We start from the raw sequence: 22351 nt of genomic DNA, 5'->3' as shown, positions 1-22351 counted from the left end.
ACTGAATTTGAGAACAGCCATGGAAGCTATTCAAAAAGCAACAAAGAAAAAAATGAATGGAAAGAGTAAACAAATATTCAGTGATGTGTAGGACTACTATTGGTACAAGAGATGAAGTAGATGTATAATTGGAGTCCTAAAGGATAGAGGAAAAGAGGAGATCAGCAAAAAAATCTGAAGAAATAATAGACAAAGGTTTCCCAAATCTGATGACATATATATTCCTATATATCCAAAAAGCAAAAAGGCCAATAGCTCTCATGAACGTGGATGCAAAAATCCTTTATAAATTATTAGCAAATTGGATCCAACAATATAGTAAGGAGATAATACAGTATGATTAAGTAGAATTTATCCCAGGAATGCAATAGCTGCATAAACAGCTAAAAATCAACCACTCATTATATTAACGAACGAAGTAAGAAAATTATAAAATAATCTCAATAAATGCAGAAAAGCATGTGAAAAAGTACAACACCCCCTCCTATTAAAAACTCTCTACACACTATGCAAAGAAGGGGACTTCCTCAACATAAAGAAGAGCATCTAGACTTCCGGCCAAGATGGAGGCCTAGACAGGCACGCTCCATCTCCCTCTACAACTAAGAAGGAATACAACTACCTCAAAACTAGAGACAACCAGAAGTCCCAGAAAACCAAGCTGTATGGAAGTCCAACAAAGATATAAAGAAGAAATACTCATCCAGACAGGTACGAGGGGCGGAGCTGGGCAGAGAGGATGCGAGGATGCTGTGTGGTGGCGGCAGCAGCAGCAGCGGCAGTGGCAGGCCAGCAGAAAGTGCAGTCACACATTTAAAAAGTCGGGAGGAACACCTGGGGAGCATTCCCAGAACCAGACCAGACGTACAGCTCACGGTCCCACTGCTGGGGAGAATAAAGCCTCGTAGCTTTTGAGTATGCAAACCAGTGGGGATTGGGGAGGAGGAAGAAACTGCCAGTCTCACAGCAGAGTCCACTTGTTTAAAGGGTCTCCACAGTCCTAGAACGTCCGCAGACCCACCCACTCTGGGAACAACAGGCAGGGCAACAGCTAGAGAGGGGCCAGTCCCATATAGAAGTGGAAGAAGTGCCTGGAAAAGGGGCGAGTGCTGAGCAGGCAGCATTGTTCCCTCTTGGACCCCTCCCTCCCACACAGCACCACAAAATGGTGAAACCGGTTGCCCTCTATTGACAAATACCTATGGCTCCGCCCCTTACAACATAACAGGAGCGACAGCTCTGCCTAGGATTCAGAGGGAAACAAACACAGGAGCCTGTCAAGATGAGGAGACAGGGAAGTATGGCCCAAAAGAGGGAACGGATCAAGGTTCCAGTGGGAGAACTCACCAACAAGGAGATAGCCAACCTAACAAACGAGGGGACAGCCAAGCTAACAGATGCAGAGTTCAAAATACTGGTGATAAAGATGCTCACAGACTTGACAGATATACTTAAGTACAGCAAACACATAAGGAAAGAAGTAAAGGCTATGCTAAATGAAATGAAGGAAAAGCCACACAAAACCAATGGTGAAGGGAAGGAAACCAGGGTTCTAATTAATGATATGTAACATAAGGAAAACATGAACAGCCAACCACTACAGAATGAGGAAACAAGAATTGAAAAAAATGAGGAGAAGCTTAGGAACCTCTGGGACAACTTTATATGTGCCAACATCTGAACCATAGGTTGCGAGAAGGAGATGAAGAAGAACAAGAAACTGAAAACTTATATGAGAAAATAATGAAGGAAAACTCTCCAAATTTGGTGAAGGAAATAGATATACAAGTCCAGGAAGCACAGATAGTCCCAAACAAGTTATGTATACCCAAGGAGGACCACACCAAGACACATCATAATTAAAATGCCGAAGGTTCAATATAAAGAGAGAATCTTAAAAGCAGCAAGAGAAAAGCAGAGTTTTACCTAAAAAGGGATGCCTATAAGACTGTCAGCTGATTTCTCAAAAGAAACTTTGCACACAAGAAGGGACTGGCAAGAAGTATTCACGATGATGAAAAGCAAGGACTTACAACCAAGATTACTCTATCCAGCAAAGCTATCATTGGAATGGAAGGGAAGATAAAGTGCTTCCCAGATCAGGTAAAGCTAAAGGAGCTCATCATCACCAAGCCATTATTATATGAAATGTCAAAGGGACTTAAGAAAAAAAAAATCAAAATTATGAACATTAAAATGACCACAAACTCACAACAATCAACAACTGAATCTAAAATATAAAAACAAAATCCAACTAAGCAAACCAGAACTGGAACAGAATCATAGGTATGGGGATCACTTGGAAGGTTATCAGCTGGAGGGGGAAGGGGGAAAAATGGGGAAATGGTGCAGGGATTAAGAGCATAATTGGTTGGTACAAAATAGACTGGGGGAAATTAAGAATAACATAGGAAAGGGTGAAGCCAAAGAACTTATATGCACAACCCATGGACATGAACTAAGGGGAGTGGGACTGCTGGAGGGAAGGGGTACACTGGGAAGAGGGGAGCAAAGGGGAAAAAATTGGGACTACTGTAACAACATAATCAATAAAATACACTTAAAAAAAAAAAAAGCATCTATGACCAATGTATAGCAACCATCATACTTAACAGTAAAAGACCATATGTTACTTCTCTAAGATCACGAACAAGGCAAGAATGTCCACCCTCATACTTCTCATTTAAACTGCACTGGAGGTCCTACCCAATGTAATTAAGAAAATGAAATTAACTAAAGGAATTCAGATTAGAATTTTAAAAATAAAACTAGAGTCCCAGAAGACATGACTATCCATGTAGGAAATCTTATGGAATCTATAAAAGTGCCACTAGTGTTACAGGGTGGAAAAAGTCCATCCCCAAAAATTCCCCACAGCCCGTAGTTTGGGGAATGGGGGATGGGACTCAGTGCAGCACAGCCATATTACTAAGAGATGCCTTTGCATATCTATGGCTGAGAGCTAGTGTCTTAGTTACAAATGGCCAAGGCCTTCTAAGGTGCCAAGGAGATGGGAGGGGCTTTGGCCATAGAATGATGACAAAAGAGTTGAGAGGCCTGTGCAATGTTCTGCTAATGGTCAGAACTAGTTACCACACCCACTGCATCACAGGCCATGGTCAGGAATTTAAAAATAAAGCAGCAGTCATTAAGCAAGGGAAAGACAAGCAGCCTGGGAGAAGGAAGAAGCAGCTATACTGTTCATAGGAATGGGCCGGCCATGCAGCCTGGGTTAGTAAGAAAGCTGGCACAATGCAGTTTTGATTGTGCCAACTTTAGCTGACTCCAAAGCCGCCAAGTGTTCCACTTTGCAGACCTGGACTTTTGGACTTTTGAAACTCAGGCCATGAGAAAAAGACTGTTAAAACCTGGACTTCACCATGATCCAGTGCAACACCGTGCATGTTTTCCTGGACTATTACAAGGAGGTTGATGATATCATACCCCAGATCCTGAAGGAGAGTGATGACAGATAAGGGATGGGAAACTTCTGGGCATGGTTTTGGCTCATAGCCTTTTGGGGAGCAAGGGAAGTGCTGGGTGTCGTGGGAGAACAGAGTGGAGCAAGAGTGCTCACACCCCCTCCCCAGGTTGGAATACAATATGTACTGTAAATAAAGACCTGTTTTCCTCAACACTGATGGTTGGGTTTTACACCAAGGCACCACATGAAGGAACCCCACTTTGTTCAGTATCACTAGAACAAATAAATTTAGCAGATTCCTGGGACAGATTATCACTATAATAAAAATCAATCCTTTTTCTATTTTTTGGCAATAAACAAGTGGAAATTAACACATGTAATTTATCAGAGCATCGAATAAAGTACTTGAATATAAATCTGATAAAAGCTGTGCAAGACCTGTACACTGAAAACTATAATAAACACTGTCCAGAGAGGTTAAAGAAATTCTTTGTAAATGGATATATTGTAATCTTAATCAAAATTCCAGCAGCTATTTATAGAAATTGATATGCTAATTCTAAAATTAATATGGAAATGCAGAATGCCTAAAATAGTCCAAACAATTTGAAAACAAAGAGCACAACTAAACAACTTATGTACATGAGACAATCAGCTAGTTCCAGACAAGTGTGGCATCACATTATATTATCTTAAACAGAAAAATGGCCATTGTTTTTTCCCATATATTTTATCTTTGTAAAATATAAAAATATTACACATGTCCCCTTCGATAATTGCCTCATCTTGTTCCCTCGTTCCTCCTTCCCAAAGGTAATCACAGTGAGTCTGGTAACCTTCTTTCCAGACCTCTTCTTGTACATATAAAAGTAGCCTTAAAAAATTATAGTGTTATATGTGATGTAATACTATGAAGGAACATATGAGAATGAGAAAAACTTCAATTCAGGGCAACTGTTACCTAGGGGCAGGGGCAGGGGCAGAGATGGGGTCAAGGTGAGGATATAGCACAGACAGTGGGGAAGACAATGATGCCATTAGAAAGGGTTCAATCTAGTCAGCTTCATATCCTTCAGTAATGTTTTATTTCCTAACCTGGGTGGTAGGAAATAGGCATTCATCACATTATTTTGTAATTTTTTAAGTAAACATGAGTTAAACTGAACATATTCAGCAACTTTTTTTTTTACTCCACAACACAGAGAACAAGCCATGTTATATATATATATGTGTGTGTGTGTGTGTGTATGCTTCTATCTTTCTTTTATGCTGTAGTGTATTTAATAATACAAATAGAAAAGTTTACTTAGCCATTGATGTACACTTAGGCTGTGTACAGTTTTATGCACCACAAGCACGTTGCCATAGCCTTCTTTTGCTATACAAGCCTTCCTATGTACATGTGAAGGAATTCTGTCTTAAAATATAATTGCTGGAGCACTCAGCATGTGCATTTTTAATTTTTCACATTAATAAATAATGTGATAATGTCTCTCAATGAACTATATCAATTTATGATCCCACCACTAGTAAAACAAAAACCTATTTTTTTACACCCTGAACAATACTGGATAGTTAGTCTTTGTTCATTTTTCTACTTTAAATAAAGTGAAAATACCCTTTCATTTTAATTCACAATTCCTTGATTAATTTTAAGGTTGGGCATCTTTTCATATATGTATATTCCATCAATATTTTCTATAAATTGTCTATATGTACCCTTTATCAATTTTTAAAATTTTGGGTTATTTTTTCCTTACTGGTATTTTATACTTCTTAAACACTGTGGAAATAATTAAACATATATTAGAAATTATCTCAGTAAATCATATTTGCTTTTCCATACCCTTGGTTTATTGAAAAAAATATTAGAAATTAATATTTCTTTGAAAATTTTTTATAATCAATCCTTCTACTACCACAATTAAACACATAAGAAGTATATGATTAAAAAGATACCTTTATTTAGGTAAAATGTTTCAAGATTTTTCAAAACTATATAATTTATTTTCTGTGACTTCAAATTATAAGTAAAATAAAGTGATTCCTACAGTACTGTTGTCATAAATTTTAACACAGAACATTAATGTAACCTTCACAGTCAGGCATACTGAGTATGAGACAGTATTGAGGCATATTTGTGAATAATGTTAGGCATGTTAACAAGATGGTGGTTATGTTTTATGAACAGACAAATTTATAAAACTATTTGAGAGTTAAATAGGACATCAAGGATTTGCTTTAAAACACTAGAAAAAAAGGGAGCTGCATAAAATAGATGAAGAGCAAAAACATTATTAGAGCTGAATGACAGGTTCATGAGGGCTCTTTACAATGTTCTCTCTACTTCTATAAATATTTGAAAAGTCTAAAGTGTTTTTAATGAAAATTTATGTTAATGCTGGAGAAAAGATGTGATCTTACTAATCTTCGTGTCACAATGTATTTCTGTAGAAGAGAAAAATGAAGTATTTTTATTCTAAGAACTCCTCAAGATTCAAAATTAGTTTAGACTCCAAACTGGTATGTGCAAAATACTTCTAAAGTTTCATAATAAAAAAGACCCCAGTTGAGTACTTAGTAATAGCAAAAACATCCCTCTAATCAACAACAAAACTAGAAATTAACTCTGATCTCTTTTATGCTTTAATTCATAATATTCTGTGCCATCCAGAGTTCTATCAAGTATACAAAGTGTTCCAAGAGCACGCAGAACAAGTGAGTCTTCAACTCCAAGGCAAGCTACTGCTGATATATAACCACAGCATCAACCTTCTGTGGATAAAAATAGTGTTCATGTACCACAATTTTTTGATCCACTCATTTACTGATAGGCACTTAGGCTGTTTCCAGCACTTGGCTATTGTACATAATGCTGCTATGAACATTGGATGCATAGGTTCTTTTGAACTGGTGTTTCAGGATGGAACTGGAAAGTACTATGCTAAGTGAAATAAGCCAGGTGGTGAAAGACAAATACTACATAATCTCACATAATTGGAAAATAATGAACAAAATAAACAAACGGGCAGAAGAGAACCAGAGATACAGAAATAAGGAACAAAATGGCAGCAACCTGAAAGAGGGGTGAGGGGAATAACTGGGGAAAGAAGGGGAAGGGTCTTGTCAAGAAAAAAGTACAAAGGACCCATGGACATATACAACAAAGTGGGGACTGACTGTAGGAGTGGGTGTGGGAGGGCAGGTCAGGGGAGAGCTATGGGGGAAAAAATGGGACAACTATAATTGAAAAACAAAAATTTTTTAAATAGTAATAGAATATTTAGACACAGCAATCAGAGGAGAAAAAGAAATAAATGCATCTAAATAAAAAAGAATTAAAACTGTTACTATTTGCAGATGACATGATACTCTATATAGAATTTCTTAAAAGAATTCAACAAAATTAATAGAATAAAACAATTCATTAAGAAACAAAATAAAAACTGAATATACAGAAATCTGTCACATTCATATACACTAATAAACAGTAAAAGAAGGAAAACAATAGCGTTCAAACATGCATGCAACAAACCAAAGATGCGGGAAAGTCAGGCGGAACAGAGTGGTTACCAGGGAGGAATTCGGCCAGCTGAGAGCTTGCCCTTCTGTCCTTCACACAAGAGTCTGTTTGCAACTGAGACTGGGTTCTTGATTCCTATAAAATAAAATTGGCAGAAAATGGAATCAAAAAGAAGTCTTCAAGTTTCCTAGTCAGTTGTGTGGCAATTTCAATGAAACAACTTTTAAATATCTTGGAAAACTCTTCTTTTATATACTAATGAAAAGAAAACTCTTAATTATCATGAACAATACAGATCAAATCAACAAATACATGAATACCTAGTAAATGCAAGAAAAGAAAAAATGTAAAACATACCTTCTCATGTTTTGTTATATGCTATAGAAGAAAATACAGGATTTGAAGTAATACATATTTAAATTAGGTTCCTTTCTAGATTCCAGAATAATGGAATAGAAAAATGACTAAAAAAGTGGCATCAGAGGACTTCTAATCAAGATGGCAGCAAACGTAAACACAGTTCACCTCCTTGCACAACCACATCCAAACTATAACTAAAATACAGAACACTCATCATTCAGAACTGTCAAATATAGAGTTGAATGGAAGTCTGACAACTACAGAATTAAAGAAACCACCTCCATCCAGGCTGGTAGGAGGGGCAGAGACACAGAACAGCTGGTCCCACACCCACATATGGTGGATAAAATTTCAGGAGGGATATCTCAGGAGCGATGAGTCCCAGCCCCACACCAGGCTCCCTCTCGCAGGGTTCCAGTGCCAGGAAGATAAGTCCCCAAACTTCCAGCTACAAAAACCAGCAGAGCCTGAGTCAGTGGAAGAAACTTCTGGAGTCCCAAATAATTCCTCTTAAAGAATCCACACATGGACTTATAAGACTCACTTCCTCTGAGCTCCAACAGCACCAGGGTAGCATCTTGTAAGGCACCAGTGGCATACGGGGAGGAATTGAAGTATCTGGCATCAAGGCAGGACCTGGAGACAGCATTCTCCAGGGCAGAAAGGTGGGCAGAGGCCATGGTCACTTTTCTGAGCCCTCCCCCAATGGAGGCACAGGGCTGGCAGGTAGATGTTGTATCTGAGATTCCATTAATTTGACTAACACTATTTTCCCCACCCTAGAAATTCCCTTTGACTAAGTCCCATTCAACTTATGGGTCCACCCAAGCTGTTACAGAGACTATTCTGTGTGAATGACTGATCTTGGCTCATGTTTCACAACTTCCTAAATACTCTCAAACAAGCAACAGCCAGCCTCAGTGAGCCCCTAGCCACAGTACCTCTTGGAAAGTGACCCCAGGCCTGGCACTAGCAGCAGCCAGCTTAGATTCATAGCTTGGATTCTACTGGGAATCTCCAAACCCAGCAGATACAAGCCATCTCATATTGTTTTATAGCCCAGGAAGCATGGTCCTAGGCAAAACACAACTGGGGGATGACCTTGGACTGTACCATTTGGAAACCCCAGAGCCTGCACACCCAGTGGATAGCAATAGGCCATGTTAGAGCACTACTCCCCTGCTTTTGCACAGCTGATTCTCCATAGAGGGCAGAGGTTCATGGGTCATGGTCACAGCCAGTCCTTACAGTTGACTGGCCTGGATGAATCCTTCCAACTGACCTGCCAACAGCAACCAAGGCTCAACTACAAGTTGTGTGGGCTCAACTACTTAGCCCACAAAGGTTGCACCACGAGTACCCAGCCTGCATGACAGGGGAGGCTGTGCCACTGGACCCTACAGGACACCTACTACATTAGGCCAAACTACCAAGACACAGTCTCATAACAGCTCTACCTAATATATAGAAACATACACAGGGAGGCAGCTAACACAAGGAGACAAAGAAACATGGCCCAAATGAAAAAAAAGATCAAAACACCAGAAAAATAACTAACCAACATGGAGATAAACAATCTATCAGATGCAGAGTTCAAAACACTGGTTATAAGGATGTTCAAGAAACTTAGTGAGGACCTCAACAGCATAAAAAAGATCCAGTCAGAAATGCAGGATTCACTAATTGAAATAAAGAACAATTTACAGGATAACAACCATGCAGTGAATAAAGCTGAAAATCAAATCAATTATTTGAAACATCAGGAAACGAAAGAAAAAAAAAAGAATCAGAACAAGAAGAAAACAAAATAAAAAATAAAAAAAGAACCAATAACAACAACAAAAAAAAAAACACGAGGATAGTGTAAGCAGCCTATGGGACAACTTCAGGCATTCCAACATTCACATCATAGGGGTGTCAGAAAAAGAAGAGAAACAGTAAGAAATTGGAAGTCTGGACTTCCAGCCAAGATGGAGGCCTAGACTGACACGCTCCATCTCCCTCCACAACTAAGAAGGACTACAACTACTGCAAAACCAGAAATAACCAGAAGTTCCAGAAAATAAAGCTACATAGAAGTCCAACGTATGAAATTATAAACAAGTGGTGCTCGTCCAGACGGGTAGGAGGGGCAAAGCCGGGGCAGAGAGATCAAGCTGTGCTGGCAGCAGCTGCAGTGATGGATAGCAGGACAGTGGTAAGCACAGACACTCGTATTTAAGGGGAGGAGAAAAGTGCCCATAGAGCACCCTTGGCTGCAGACTGAACCCGTCGGCTTGCAATTCAACGTTGGGGAAGGCAGACCCCCCATTACCTTGAATGTGAGGCCCAGAGGAGGCAGCTCCAGGTCTCTCAGAGGGGAGTAACGGCAGGAATCCATCTTGGACCCCCGCTCCCACACAAAATGCCACAGTGTGGTGAGAAGGGTCGCTCGGTAGTGACGAATGCACAGGGCTCCACCACTTATAGCATAGGAGGTGTGACAGCCCCGCCCAAGAAGTAAAGATAAATGAAAACAGTCAGGATGGCAGAAATCATGATTGAAATACGAATCACGCAGCTAACCAAAAAGCAAATAGGTGAATTAACCAATGAACAAATAGATAATCTTTCTGAGGCTCAGTTCAGAGCTATAGTCATAAGGTGGCTTACAGAATTAACAAAAGATATTGAACAAGATGGGGAAGGAGTGAAGGCTAGTCCTGCTGAAATGAACGAAAACACATATGAGACAAGTGGTGACGAAATGAAAACCAGGGATTAAATCAACAAATCAGAACATAGGGAAGGAACGTAGTCAACCAATGCAGAAAGAGGAAACAAAAAGTGAGGAAAATGAGGAGGCTCAGAAACCTATGAAACAGCTATAAGTGAATGAACATTCGAATTATAGGATTGCCAGAGGGCGAAGAAAAAGAACTAGAAATAGAAAAATTATGTGAAAAAATAATGAAGCAGAACTTCCCTAACTTGGGGAAGGAAATAAGACTTACAGGTCCAGGAAGCACAGAGTTCCAGAAAAACCGGATCCAGGGAGAACCACACCAAGACACATTATAATCAAAATGTCAAAAATTAAAGATAAAGAGAGAATCTTAAAAGCAGCAAGAGAGAAGAAAAGAATCATGTACAAAGGGGTCCCAATTAGACTATCAGCTGATTTCTCAAAGGAGACTCTGCAGGCAAGAAGGAACTGGCAAGAAATATTCAAAGTAATGAAAATCAAAAATCTATAGCCACGATTACTCTATCCAGCGAAGCTGTCATTCAGAATAGAAGGGCAGAGAAAGTGCTTCCAGGACAAAGTAAAACTGAAGGAGTTCATCAGATCCAAACCACTGTTATATGAGATATTAAAGGGACTTGTTTAGAAGGAGGATCAAAACTAGGAACATTAAAATGAAAACTGCATCACAAGAAACAACAACAGAAGATAGGGAATTGAAACAAAGGCAAACTAAATAGGCAATGAGAGTGGAAAAAGAACTATAGGTATGGGGAGCATATTGGTGGGAGGTCAGCAGGGAAGGGGAAGGGGGACAGGGAGGGAGATGGTGCAGGAATTAAGAAACATTGTAGGAGGGAATGGAATAGACAGAGAGAGGTTCAAAAGAACTATATGTACAACCAATGGACATGGACTAAAAAGGGGGGACAAGGGGAGGGAGGGGGGCCACCAGGTGGAGGGGAGCAGAGGGAAGGGAAATTGGAACAAATGTAACACTGTAATCAATAAAACACATTAAAAAAAAAAAACAACTAGGAACATTAAAATGAAAACTGCATCACAACAACCAACAACAAAAGCTAGGGAATCGAAACAAAGGCAAACTAAGTAGGCAATGAGAGTGGAAAAAGAATTATAGGTATGGGAAACATATTGGGGGGAGGTCAGCAGGGAGGGGAAGGGGGAAAGGGAGGGAGATGGTGCAGGAATTAAGAAGCATAGTAGGAGGGAGTGGAGTAGACAGGAAGAAGTTGAAAAGAACTATATACACAACCAATGGGCATGGATTAAGGGGAGTGGACAACTGGAGGGAGGGGGGTCACTGGGTGGAGGGGAAGAAAGGGAAAAGGAATTGGGACAACTGTAACAGCATAATCAATGAAACATATCTTTTTTTACAAAAAGAAAAAAAATTGGAGGTCTATTGGAAAATAATAATGAAAGAAAACTTTCCTAATTTCATGAAGGAAATAGACATTCAAGTCCAGGAAGCACAGAGTCCCAAACAAGGTGGATAGAAAGAGGCCCACACCAAGATACATTATAATTAAAATGCCAAAGATTAAAGATAAAGTGATTATCTTAAAAGCAGCAAGTAAAAGCAGATGATTACCTACAAAAGAGTTCCCATAAAACTGTCAACTGATTTCTCAAAAGAAACTCTCCAGGCTAGAAGGGACTGGCAAGAAGTAAAGTGATGAAAAGCAAGGATTTACCACCTAGATTATTCAGCAAAGCTATCATTTAGAATGGAAGAACAGGTAAAGTGCTTCCCAGACAAGGTAAGCTGAAGGAGTTCATCATCACCAAACCATTATTATAAAAAACATTGAAGGGACTTATTTAAGAAAAAGAAGATCAAAACTATGAACATTAAAATGGGAATAAATACATAACTATCAACAATTGAATCCAAAAAACAAACTAAGCAATCAAGCAGAACAGAAACAATCACAGAAATGGAGAACACTGGGATGGCGACCAATGAGGAAGGGGATCTGAGGGAATGGGGGAAAAGGTGAAGGGATTAAGAAGTACAAACTGATAGTTACAGAATAGGCAGAGGGATGTTAAGAGCAAGTATAGAAAATGTAGAAGCCAAAGAACGTATTGCATGGCCCATGAACATAACAAAGGAGGAGCGATTGCTGGAGGGAGTGTGGGGTGCTGGGTGGAGCGGGGAAAAAGGAAAAATTGGGGCAACTATAATCAGAAAATCAATTTTTTTTAAAGTGGCATCTACAATCAAAACCATGAATTTCCTTTTTTTTTTTTAGTGAAAAGAAAAAGAATTGTTTATTTAACAGTTATATAGATTTAGTTATTTACGGATTTCTGATGTTAAGTCTTATGTTCTTTAAAACACCCATAAACACATATCCTTGCCTCCCCCCACCACCACCAAACCAGGCTAGTTTTAGAAAAGTTAGAGAAACCCTTTCCCTACTTTCCAAACATAGTTCAGCTTTACCAGCAGCTGCCAATCATTCAATCCTGATTGGGGAGACCTCGTCTGTGTTATCAGGTCCACCAGCTTTTAATCCAGAACCTCGTGGATTCTCAGCCTCCTTGTAAACTGCATAGTTAGTACTTTTGTAATCCACATGGTCAGTCTGTTCCTTTTCAAAGCAGCAAGGTATGTCCCTTCCTTAAAACTGCATCGTCGGTCCCAGTTAAATCCGCACAGTCAGCCTCAGCCTTAGTCAAATCTGCACATAGTCAGCCTCAGCCTTAGTCAAATCTGCAGTCAGCCTTAATCTTAGTTAAATCCGCACAGTCAGCCTCAGCCTTAGTCAAATCCGCACAGTCAGCCTCACCATGAATTTCCTGATAACTGGGACTTCCAGTCAAGATGGAGCCATAGGTAGACATGCTGTGTCTCCCTCACAACTAAGATGGAATTTACAATTACCTCAAAACCAAGAAAAAAAAAAACAACCAAAAGTTCCAGAAAATTGAACTACATGGATGTTCAACAAACAAAGAAATAAAGAAGAAATACTCAGCCAGACAGGTAAGAGGAGAGGAGCGAGGGTGAAGAGGATGTGGTCTGGCAGCAGCAGTGGCTAGGGCAGTGATGAAAAGCACAGTTATACATTTTAAAAGTAGGGAAGAAAAACTGGGACCCGATCCCAGCACCAGATCAGACTAGAGAGCTCTTGGCTGCAGCGCCGGGGAAAATAAGAGCCTCATTGCTTCTGACTGTGAAAACCGGGGGGATTTCAGTCTAAGAAAAAAACTGCCAGTTTCTCAGCAGAGTCAGCTTGTTTAGTACAAAAGATGGAAGAAGTGCCTGGAAAGGGGGAGAGTGCTGGGCAAGCGGCATTCTTCTCTCTCAGACACCTCCCCGACATACAGTGCCACAACATGGTGAAATAGGTCATCCCTGCACTAATGAATATCTAAGGCTCTGCCTCTTATAACATAACAGGTGCAACTGCTCTACCTAAGATACAGAGGCAAACACAGGAGGCTGTTAAGTTGAGGAGACAGAGAAATATGGCCCAAAAGAGGGAGCAGATCCAGGTTCCAGTGGAAGAACTGAGCAATGAGGAGATGGTCAACCTAACAGACACAGAGTTCAAAACACTGGTGTAAAGATGCTCACAGACTTGACAGATATGCTAAAGTATGGCAAACGCATAAGGGAAGAAGTGAAGGCTATTCTAAATGAAATGAAGGAAAATCCACACAAAACCAATGTTGAAGGGAAGGGCACTGAGGTTCAAAACAATGATTTGGAATATAAGGGGAAAAAACAAACAAACAGTCAACCAGTACAGAATGAGCAAACGAGAATTGAAAAAAATGAGGAAAGGCCTAGGAACCTCTGGGATAACTTTAAATGTGCCAACATCTGAATGATAGGGGTGCCAGAAGAAGAGGAAGAGCAAGAAATCGAAAGCTTATGTAAAAGAATAATGAAGGAAAACTTCCCCAACTTGACGAAGGAAATAGACATACAAGTCCAGGAAGCACAGAAAGTCCCAAACGAGTCAGACCCAAAGAGGACCACATCAAGACACAATATCATTAAAATGCCAAAGGTTCAAGATAAAGAGAGAATCTTAAAAGCAGCAAAAGAAAAGCAGAGAGTTAACTACAAAGGGGTACCTATAGGACAATCAGCTGACTTCTCAAAAGAAACTTTGCAGGCAAGAAGGGACTAGCAAGAAGTAGTCAATGTGATGAAGAGTAAGGACCTACAACCAAGATTATTCTATCCAGCAAAGCTGTCATTTAGAATGGAAGGGCAGATAAAGTGCTTCCCAGACTAGGCAAAGCTAAAGGAGTTCATTATCACCAAGCCATTATTATATGAAATGATAAAGGGACTTATTTAAGAAAAAGAAAATCAACACTATGAACATTAAAATGACAACAACCTCACAACTATCAACAACTGAATCTAAAAAATAAAAACAAAATCCAACTAAGCAAACTACCAGAACAGGAACAGAACTCATGGATATGGGGATCATTTGGAGGACTATCAGCTAGGAGGGGGAAGAGGAAGAAATGGGGAAATGGTGCAGGAATTAAGAAGCATAATTTGTTGGTACAAAATAGACTGGGGGAAGTTAAGAATAATATAGGAAAGGGTGAAGCCAAAGAACTTACATGCACAACCCCATGAACATGAACTAAGGCGGTAGGATTGCTGGAGGGAAGGGGGGTACTGGGAAGAGGGGAGCAAAAGGAAAAGAAATCAGGACAACTGTAACAACATAATCAATAAAATATACCTTAAAAATTAAAAAATAAATGGAATCAAATTATTTAATAGATCCCTTCATTCTATCACATTAATATACTTATGAAGCCTATCTCACTACTGAGGAAACATTTGTACAGAGGATTAATTAGGTTGCCTGCTCAAGAGCAGAAGGCTGAGATTTAATAGAGACAGCTAATGCCAGAGAATACTCCCTTAACCACTAACCTATGGATGCCTCTCAGGACACCACTATTGAAAAAAACAAACAAACTGGCAGTTGGATACAAATAGGCTATAAAAACTAAAATTAAGACCACCAGATTGACATAAAATAAAATTGACTACATATATTTAGCTAAATAGCAAACACTGTCACACAAAAAAAAATATGAAATACCAAAAGAAGAAAAGCTCAGATCTCAGAGCTCTTAAAATGTTTTTCTGTATAAATGATTCAATATTGTAGACATCAATAATTGTCAAATTAACTAATAAATTCAAGCCTATTAATTCAAAACTTCATAAAGATTTGTATGATGTATGACAAGCTGACTCTTAAATTTATCAGAAAAAAAGAACTTTGGAAAAAAATTAAGAGATATTCACCAAATGAGATACCATTTTTATAGAGCACTATTCTAATGAAAAGAGTGTGGTTTGAGTAACAAAATACACAAATATGTGACTTGAACAGAGTTCAGACAGGCACACATGAATCTGTATATTTAGTACATGATATAGATAATATTTCAAATGAGTAGGACAAGAACAGGGTATATATAGGTCGTAGAAAGAACACAGAGTGCTATGAGTCAGACTGTTTCATAACTGTACCAGTTATCAATTAATTGGTTCTCGGCTATAAATTCACCCTTTGTTACCTGACCTGTAAAAATGGATATGGGCCCCTTAACTGTTTCCTTTGCCAGCTGGCACACTGATAATACTTTGTCAGTAGAAGGCACTAAAGACATATTGAGGAGAAAAGGGAGGCCTGTTATCCTGGCTCCTAGAGAGCACCAGTTTTTCTCCACTATCCGGCCCACATAGTAGTCTCCACCACTAAGTGACTGCAGGGTGCAGTTTCCTCCAGCATTTGGCTACCACATGTTTTCCCCAGCTCCTGATTCAGGCCACAGCAGCATACCTGACAGTCCCAAAAAGAACAGGACTCCACCTAACTGATCCACACATCCTCTCCTCAGCCCCACAGTCAGCATGGCAAAATGCCCCATCCAGTTGACTATCTAATGAGCCAAAAGTCCTATCATTATTCTGTGCAATGGAAGTTTTAATTCCCATAGCTTCCTGACCTCTGTGTACCCACCTAACAGATAAAGTTTACCTGACCCCCCATTTCCAAGATTGTTCCTGCTTTCACAGTGACTATGGCTTGGGTACCCCAGTAACTACGCTGCCTGACAATGGGCTGCAACCATACCTTCCACAAAGTCTAAAACCCCTTCCAAGCTTATCCCTTCTTGGGTATTCTCCTTCTGCATAGAATATACTGAGTTTCCTTTTCACCTTTATATAGCTACTCTCCTATCATTGCTTAATAATTCTTTCTATTAAACTTCTCCTGTTTAAACTACTGTCTGCTTTCTCTCTTCTAGCTGGACCCAGACTGATAAGAGTATCCCTTGGAGAAATTACTAAATCTCTCCTGTGTCTCACTTTCCTCATCTGTAAAATAGAGGAATAAGGTACTGACTTCATAATGTTATATATATTAAATACTTTAATATATATAAGCCAGTCAGGGCACAGCAGAGAAGGAAAACTCTGACTCCAAAAACCTCCGCTGCCTTGCGGCATACCTCCTCAGGGGAAAGGCTAAGGGAGTAAACCCCGACAGAAAATCCGGAGCCGGAGTCCCTAAGGCGGTTTGACGTTGTAGTCAACACCGGCAACTCCTGCGGCGCACCTGAAGCCAAGCTGTATTGACTCCGTCTTTCCCTTGGACCCTTCAGCTGCGAAGAGAGGGGGGGTCTGCTGCATGGGCAACAGCAGACCCTCCATATCACCCTGCCCAGGCTCTGTAGCTTCAGCTTCACTGGAGAGGACACCCCAGCATCATCGCAAGATGTCGATTCAACACGGGAGGAAACAGATACCGTGTCACTCCGGAGTCGGACTGCACAACCATTCTCGGGGGTCCAGATGGACTCTTAAGAAGCTACACCATCGTCTCTCGAGACGGACGGCTGCCGACGACGACGACGACGAATATATATAAATGATAATTATTATTATTGTTGTTGTTATTCAAAAAATTACATAGGTACAAGTTGTTGGTTATTTCAGAAAAATAAAAAATGCCTTCAAGAGTTAAATAAAAATATACTATACATATATTAAAAGAAAATAAAGGTGACCATACTTATGATAATGAGAGAGAGAAACCTTAAGAAATACAAAATATAAAAGCCACAAAAGAGAAAATAGTAAGTCTGAAAATAAAAATTTTAAATTCCAATATGATAAAGCACATTATAAATAGTTTTAAAAGACAAGCCACACAAGAGGTATAAACAGCCCCTAGCTGCGGTGGCTCAGTGGATTGAGTGTCAGCCTGTGAACCAAGTGTCACTGGTTCAATTCCCAACCAGGGCACATGACTAGGTTGCATACCAACAGGTCCCCAGTTGGGAGCGCGTGAGAAACAACCACACATTGATGTTTCTCTTCCTCTCTTTCTCCTTTCCTCTCTCTCTCTAAAAACAAATAAATAAAATAAAATAATAAAAATATATTTTTAAAAAATATTTTTTAAAGAGGTATAAACAGCTCACAGAAAAATGCCAATGACCTTTAAACATATGAAACTTAATTAAACACCAATAAAATTTCATAATAAATGAAACTAAAATTAAAACTTATTGAAATACCCTTTCTTGCCTATGACACATATCAGAAAAGAAACAGAATATTGAAACAAATGAATAATCAAATAGACCTAACTGACATGTACAACACACACTCAAAAACTGCAAAATACATACTCTTTTGAAGTCGACATGGAATATTTATCAAAACACACCATAATCTGGGCCGTAAAGCAAGTCTCAAAAAGTTTTAAGAACTAGGAATCTTACAGCATATGATTTCTGACCCTGTGGTCAGAAAACTAGAAATCAATAATGAAAGCTAACTAAAAATTCTTTAGGCAAATACATTTGAACACTCATCTGAGAAAGACAAATTCCTTGAAAAAGACACACAACCTTACAACTGTTAAAGAAATTGAATCCCATATTTTAAAACTTCCCACAAAAACTCCACTACTAATTTACAATAACTAATAAATTCCTCCAATCAAAAGGAAGTTATTCCAATCATACACAAACTCCTTCAAAGATCACAGAAAATAAAAATCCTCAGCTCATTTTATGAGGCCAGTGATACCATGATTTCAAAACCTTTTCAGGCATGGAAGAAGAAAAATTAAAGCCTATCTCTTATGCAAACATAGATGTCAAAAATCTTGAACATAAGCAAAATACAAAAAAATAAAAACTTATGACCAAGAAGATGTTATGCCAAGGGAATATAAATTTCATCATATTTAACAAGAGAAAAATTCATCTCAGTAGATACAGAAAAGCACTTAATGATATTCAATACCCATTTATAATAAAAACTATCAGCAAACTAAGATTAGAACAAAGTTTCTTTAATATGATAAAGAGCATCTATGAAAATCCAACAACTAGCAGCATACAAAATGGTGAAATATATAACACTTTCTCTCTAAAATCAGAAGCAAAGCAAGGATGTATACTATTATCACTTACATTCAGCTTTGCCCTGGATGTCACAGCCAGTATAATAATGGAAGAAAGAAATTTAAAAATTTAAACATTGGAAAGAAAAAAGCAAAACTGCCATGATTCACAGGTGATATAATTGTGTATATATAAATTCCCTTGGAATTATTTTAATTTTAATATGCACTGAGAAACAAAATAAAATTTTCATGTGACTCACTTTATTGGGATATTCACTTTATTGAGGTGGTCTGGAACAAAACCACAATATTTCCGATGTATGCCTGTATGTCATTTGAATTTTTAACAATAAAAATGTTATTTCAAATAATTATAAAATTAATAAAATATGATAACACATTTTAAATGTCTATAATCCCTTGTGGAGATAGAGGAGAATGATCAAACTCTAACAAACACATTCTGTAGCTAAAATATCATGTTTCAAATTCAGTAAAAGAAAAAAATGTTTGTTTTCAACACTATTCCAAGCAAGAATGGTGGAAAAAACTGGACTAAGTCTTTAGGTGGCATGAAATGGTAATATCCATAGTTTTTTAAAGAACAGAGATAGTGTGTTATAGCATCCACATACCACTCAGTGCTCCAACAGCTCCAAAATTTAAGGATTTTCCATCCATTATGCTGGCATCACACTCAATTTCACCCAAGAGATTTAGATTAGATCCCATTCCTGCATTTGTAAAAGGAGAATCCTAAAAGATAAAAAAAGAAATTAAAATACCTTTAGTCTTGAGGATTTAACATCAGTTCTTCATAAACTGTTCCATAAACTAGAAAAGGAAAGAACACTTCCCAACTCATTATAAGACAGCAATACTACTATGATTACAAAACAAAACAAGAGCATCATGAGGGGAAAAAACTCTACAGATCAATATACCTTATGAATACTGACACAAAAAATATTCAAGGAAATACTAGCAAACCAAATGCAACAAAACATAAGTATATACCATGAAAAAGAAGGATTCCAGGAAAGCAAGTCTGATTTAATATCTGAAATTCAATGTAATTCACCATGTTAATAAAGAAACAAAAAACAAAACACCATGATCATATCAACAGAGAAAGAAGAATTTGACAAAATCTAACACCTTTCCATTTAAAAAAAAAAAAATTCAACAAAATAGAAATAGAAGGAAACTTAATATGATAAAGGACATGTACAACAAGTTCAGCACTAACAGCAGAATTTATAGTGAAAGACTGAATTCTTTCCCCTAAGCTCAGAAACAACACAGTACAACAATGCTCACTCTCATCACGTTTATTCAACATTATACGGGATATTCTGGACAGGACAACAAGGCAAGAAAAAGAAATAAAGAGCATCTGTACTGTGAAGAAACAAGTAAAGCTATCTGTATTTGAAGATGACATGATTTTGTATAGAAAAAATATCCTCAGGAGTCCACTAAGGAACTTCTAGAACTAATGAACAAGACCAACATACCAAACTCAATATTTTTCTACACACTAGCAATGAACAATCCAAAAATGGCATTAAGAAAACAATTCCACTTACAATAACAGCACAAAGAATACTCAGGAATAAATTTAACAAAAAAAAAAAAGTGTAAGATCTGTATGCTGAAAACGAGGCATGCTGAAAAAAAATTAAAGACCTAAACAAATGGATGGACAGCCATGTACATAGATCAGAAGGCTTAATATCTTAAAGATGCAATACTCTCCAAATTGATCTGAATCTAAAGAATTCCTTATCAAATCCTATCAGCCTTTTTTTTTTTTTAACAGAAATTGACAATCTAATCCTAAAATTTACATAGAAATGTAAGGGGTTCAGAATAGGCAAAATGATCTTAAGAAGAAAAACAAAACTGTAGGGCTCACACATTCTAGGTTTCATAACTTACTACATAACTACCGTAATCAAGACAGTGTGATACAGACATATCACTAAGGATAAACAGATAGATCAATGCAATAGAACTGAGAGTCCAGAGATAAGCCTTCCTTTTTATGGTCAACTCAACAAGGATGCCAAAACAATTCAATAAAGAAAGGACAGTCTTTTCCATAAATGGTACTGGGAAAACTAGATATTCATATGAAAGAGAATGAAGTTAAACTATCTCACACCATACATAAAAGTTAACTCTACGGGATCAAAGACCTAAATGTAAGAGCTAAAACTATAAAATCCTTCAAAGAAAACAAAGGGGCTATGTTCATGACCTGGCATTAGACGATGGTTCTTAGATATGGCACCAAAAGCACAATCAACCAAGGAAAATTTTAAGTAAATTGAACTTCACTAAAATTAACAAATTTGTGTTACAAAGTACACCATTAAAAACAATAGGAAAAAAATTCACAGAATGGGAAAAATCTCCAAATCATTTATCTCATAAGAGATTTGTATCCACGATATATTTTAAAATTCTGAAACTCTAAAATAAAAAGATAACAGAATTTTTAAAAGGGCAAAAGATATAAATAAACATTTCTCCAAATAAGCTATATAAATAACCAATAAGCACATAAAAAGATGCCTAAAATTAGTTATCAGTAAAAGGCAAATCAAAATTTCAATAAAACACTACTTAATAGCCACAATTTCACTTACAATAACATCAAAAAGAATCAGGAGGACAGATGTGTTGGCAAGGATATGAAGAAATTAGAACCCTCATACATTGCTGGCGGGAATGTAAAATGGTATACTAGCCCCTTTGGAAAGCATCTGGAAGTTCCTCAAAAAGTTACACACAGTCACCACTTGGCCCATCAATTCTACTTCTAGGTATATTGTCAAGAGAAATGACCTGTCTACACAAAACCTGTACATGAATATTCAATAATCATATTTCAGCATTACTAGAAATAACTCAACTGTCCATTAACTGATGAATGAATAAGTAAAATACAGTATTATCTATACAATGCAGTATTAATTACAATAAAAACTAATGAAGTATTGATACATGGCACAATATGGATGAATCTTTAAAAAATTATAGTAATTTTTTTTAAAAAGCCAGTCACAAAAGATAACATATTGGATGATCCTGTTTATAGAAAATACAGAAAATACACAAATCCATAAAGTAGATTAGTGGTTGCCAGGAGTTGTTAAAAGGGGCAAAGGTATAGCTAATGGTTGCTGCATTTCTTTTCTGGTTGATTAAAAACAAAACAAACACAAAAAAAACTATAATTAGATTGTGGTGATGACTGCAAAACTTCATAAATATACCAAAAACCAGTGAACTGTCTACCATAAAAGGGTGAATTTTACGGCATATGAATTATATCTTTTAAAAAAGATTAAAGAGGGAAGTATAAGGGGACAAAATAGCAATGGAAAAAAAATACAATTAAAAAAAGATACATTCCGGCCAAGATGGAGGCTTAGACTGACAAACTCTGTCTCTCTCCATAACTAAGTAGGAATACAATTACCTCAAAACCAAAGATAACCAGAAATTCTAGAAAATAAAACTACATGGAAGCCCAACATATGGAGTTATAAACCAGCGGTGCTTGTCTGGACGGGTAGGAGAGGCGAAACCGGAGCAGAAAAATCCAGCAGTGCTGTCCGTGCTAGCAGCAGGGATAGCGGCGGGATTGTAAGAAATGCCAGGGGAGCAATCCCGGCTGCAGTGGAGACCCATCAGCTCGCGATTCCAACGCTGGGAAACGCAGACACCCCCCCCACACACACACTGCCTCCGACTGTGAGGCCCAGAGGGCGTGGGGATGGAGTAGGCAGCTCCAGGTCTCTCAGCAGAGAGTAAGAGCAGGAATCCATCTTGAACCCCCACCCCCTACACAAAGCGCC

The 22351-nt window shown here is 38.1% G+C and overlaps 1 protein-coding gene across 7 annotated transcripts in view; it reads right to left on the bottom strand.

Annotated features, from left to right (window-relative positions):
- The window catches only part of TASP1 (taspase 1), a 350594-nt gene that overhangs the window by 271508 nt on the left and 56735 nt on the right, over positions 1–22351 (bottom strand). For 6 of the 7 annotated variants that reach the window (XM_090285210.1, XM_090285208.1, XM_090285205.1 and 3 more), the window contains 2 exons: positions 19118–19238; positions 6998–7082 (listed from right to left, as the gene is read on the bottom strand). In XM_090285210.1, coding sequence (XP_090141336.1) covers positions 6998–7082; positions 19118–19238 — 206 coding nt within the window. The remainder of the gene's footprint in view (positions 1–6997; positions 7083–19117; positions 19239–22351) is intronic. The other variant, XM_090285209.1, reaches the window with a different exon arrangement.

This window comes from Furipterus horrens, unplaced genomic scaffold, assembly GCF_987537825.1.
Source record: "Furipterus horrens unplaced genomic scaffold, mFurHor1.1.pri manual_scaffold_8, whole genome shotgun sequence".
Lineage (NCBI taxonomy): Eukaryota > Metazoa > Chordata > Mammalia > Chiroptera > Furipteridae > Furipterus > Furipterus horrens.
The sequence above is the reverse complement of the archived record's forward strand: the minus strand, read 5'-3'. Positions and strand labels throughout refer to the sequence as shown.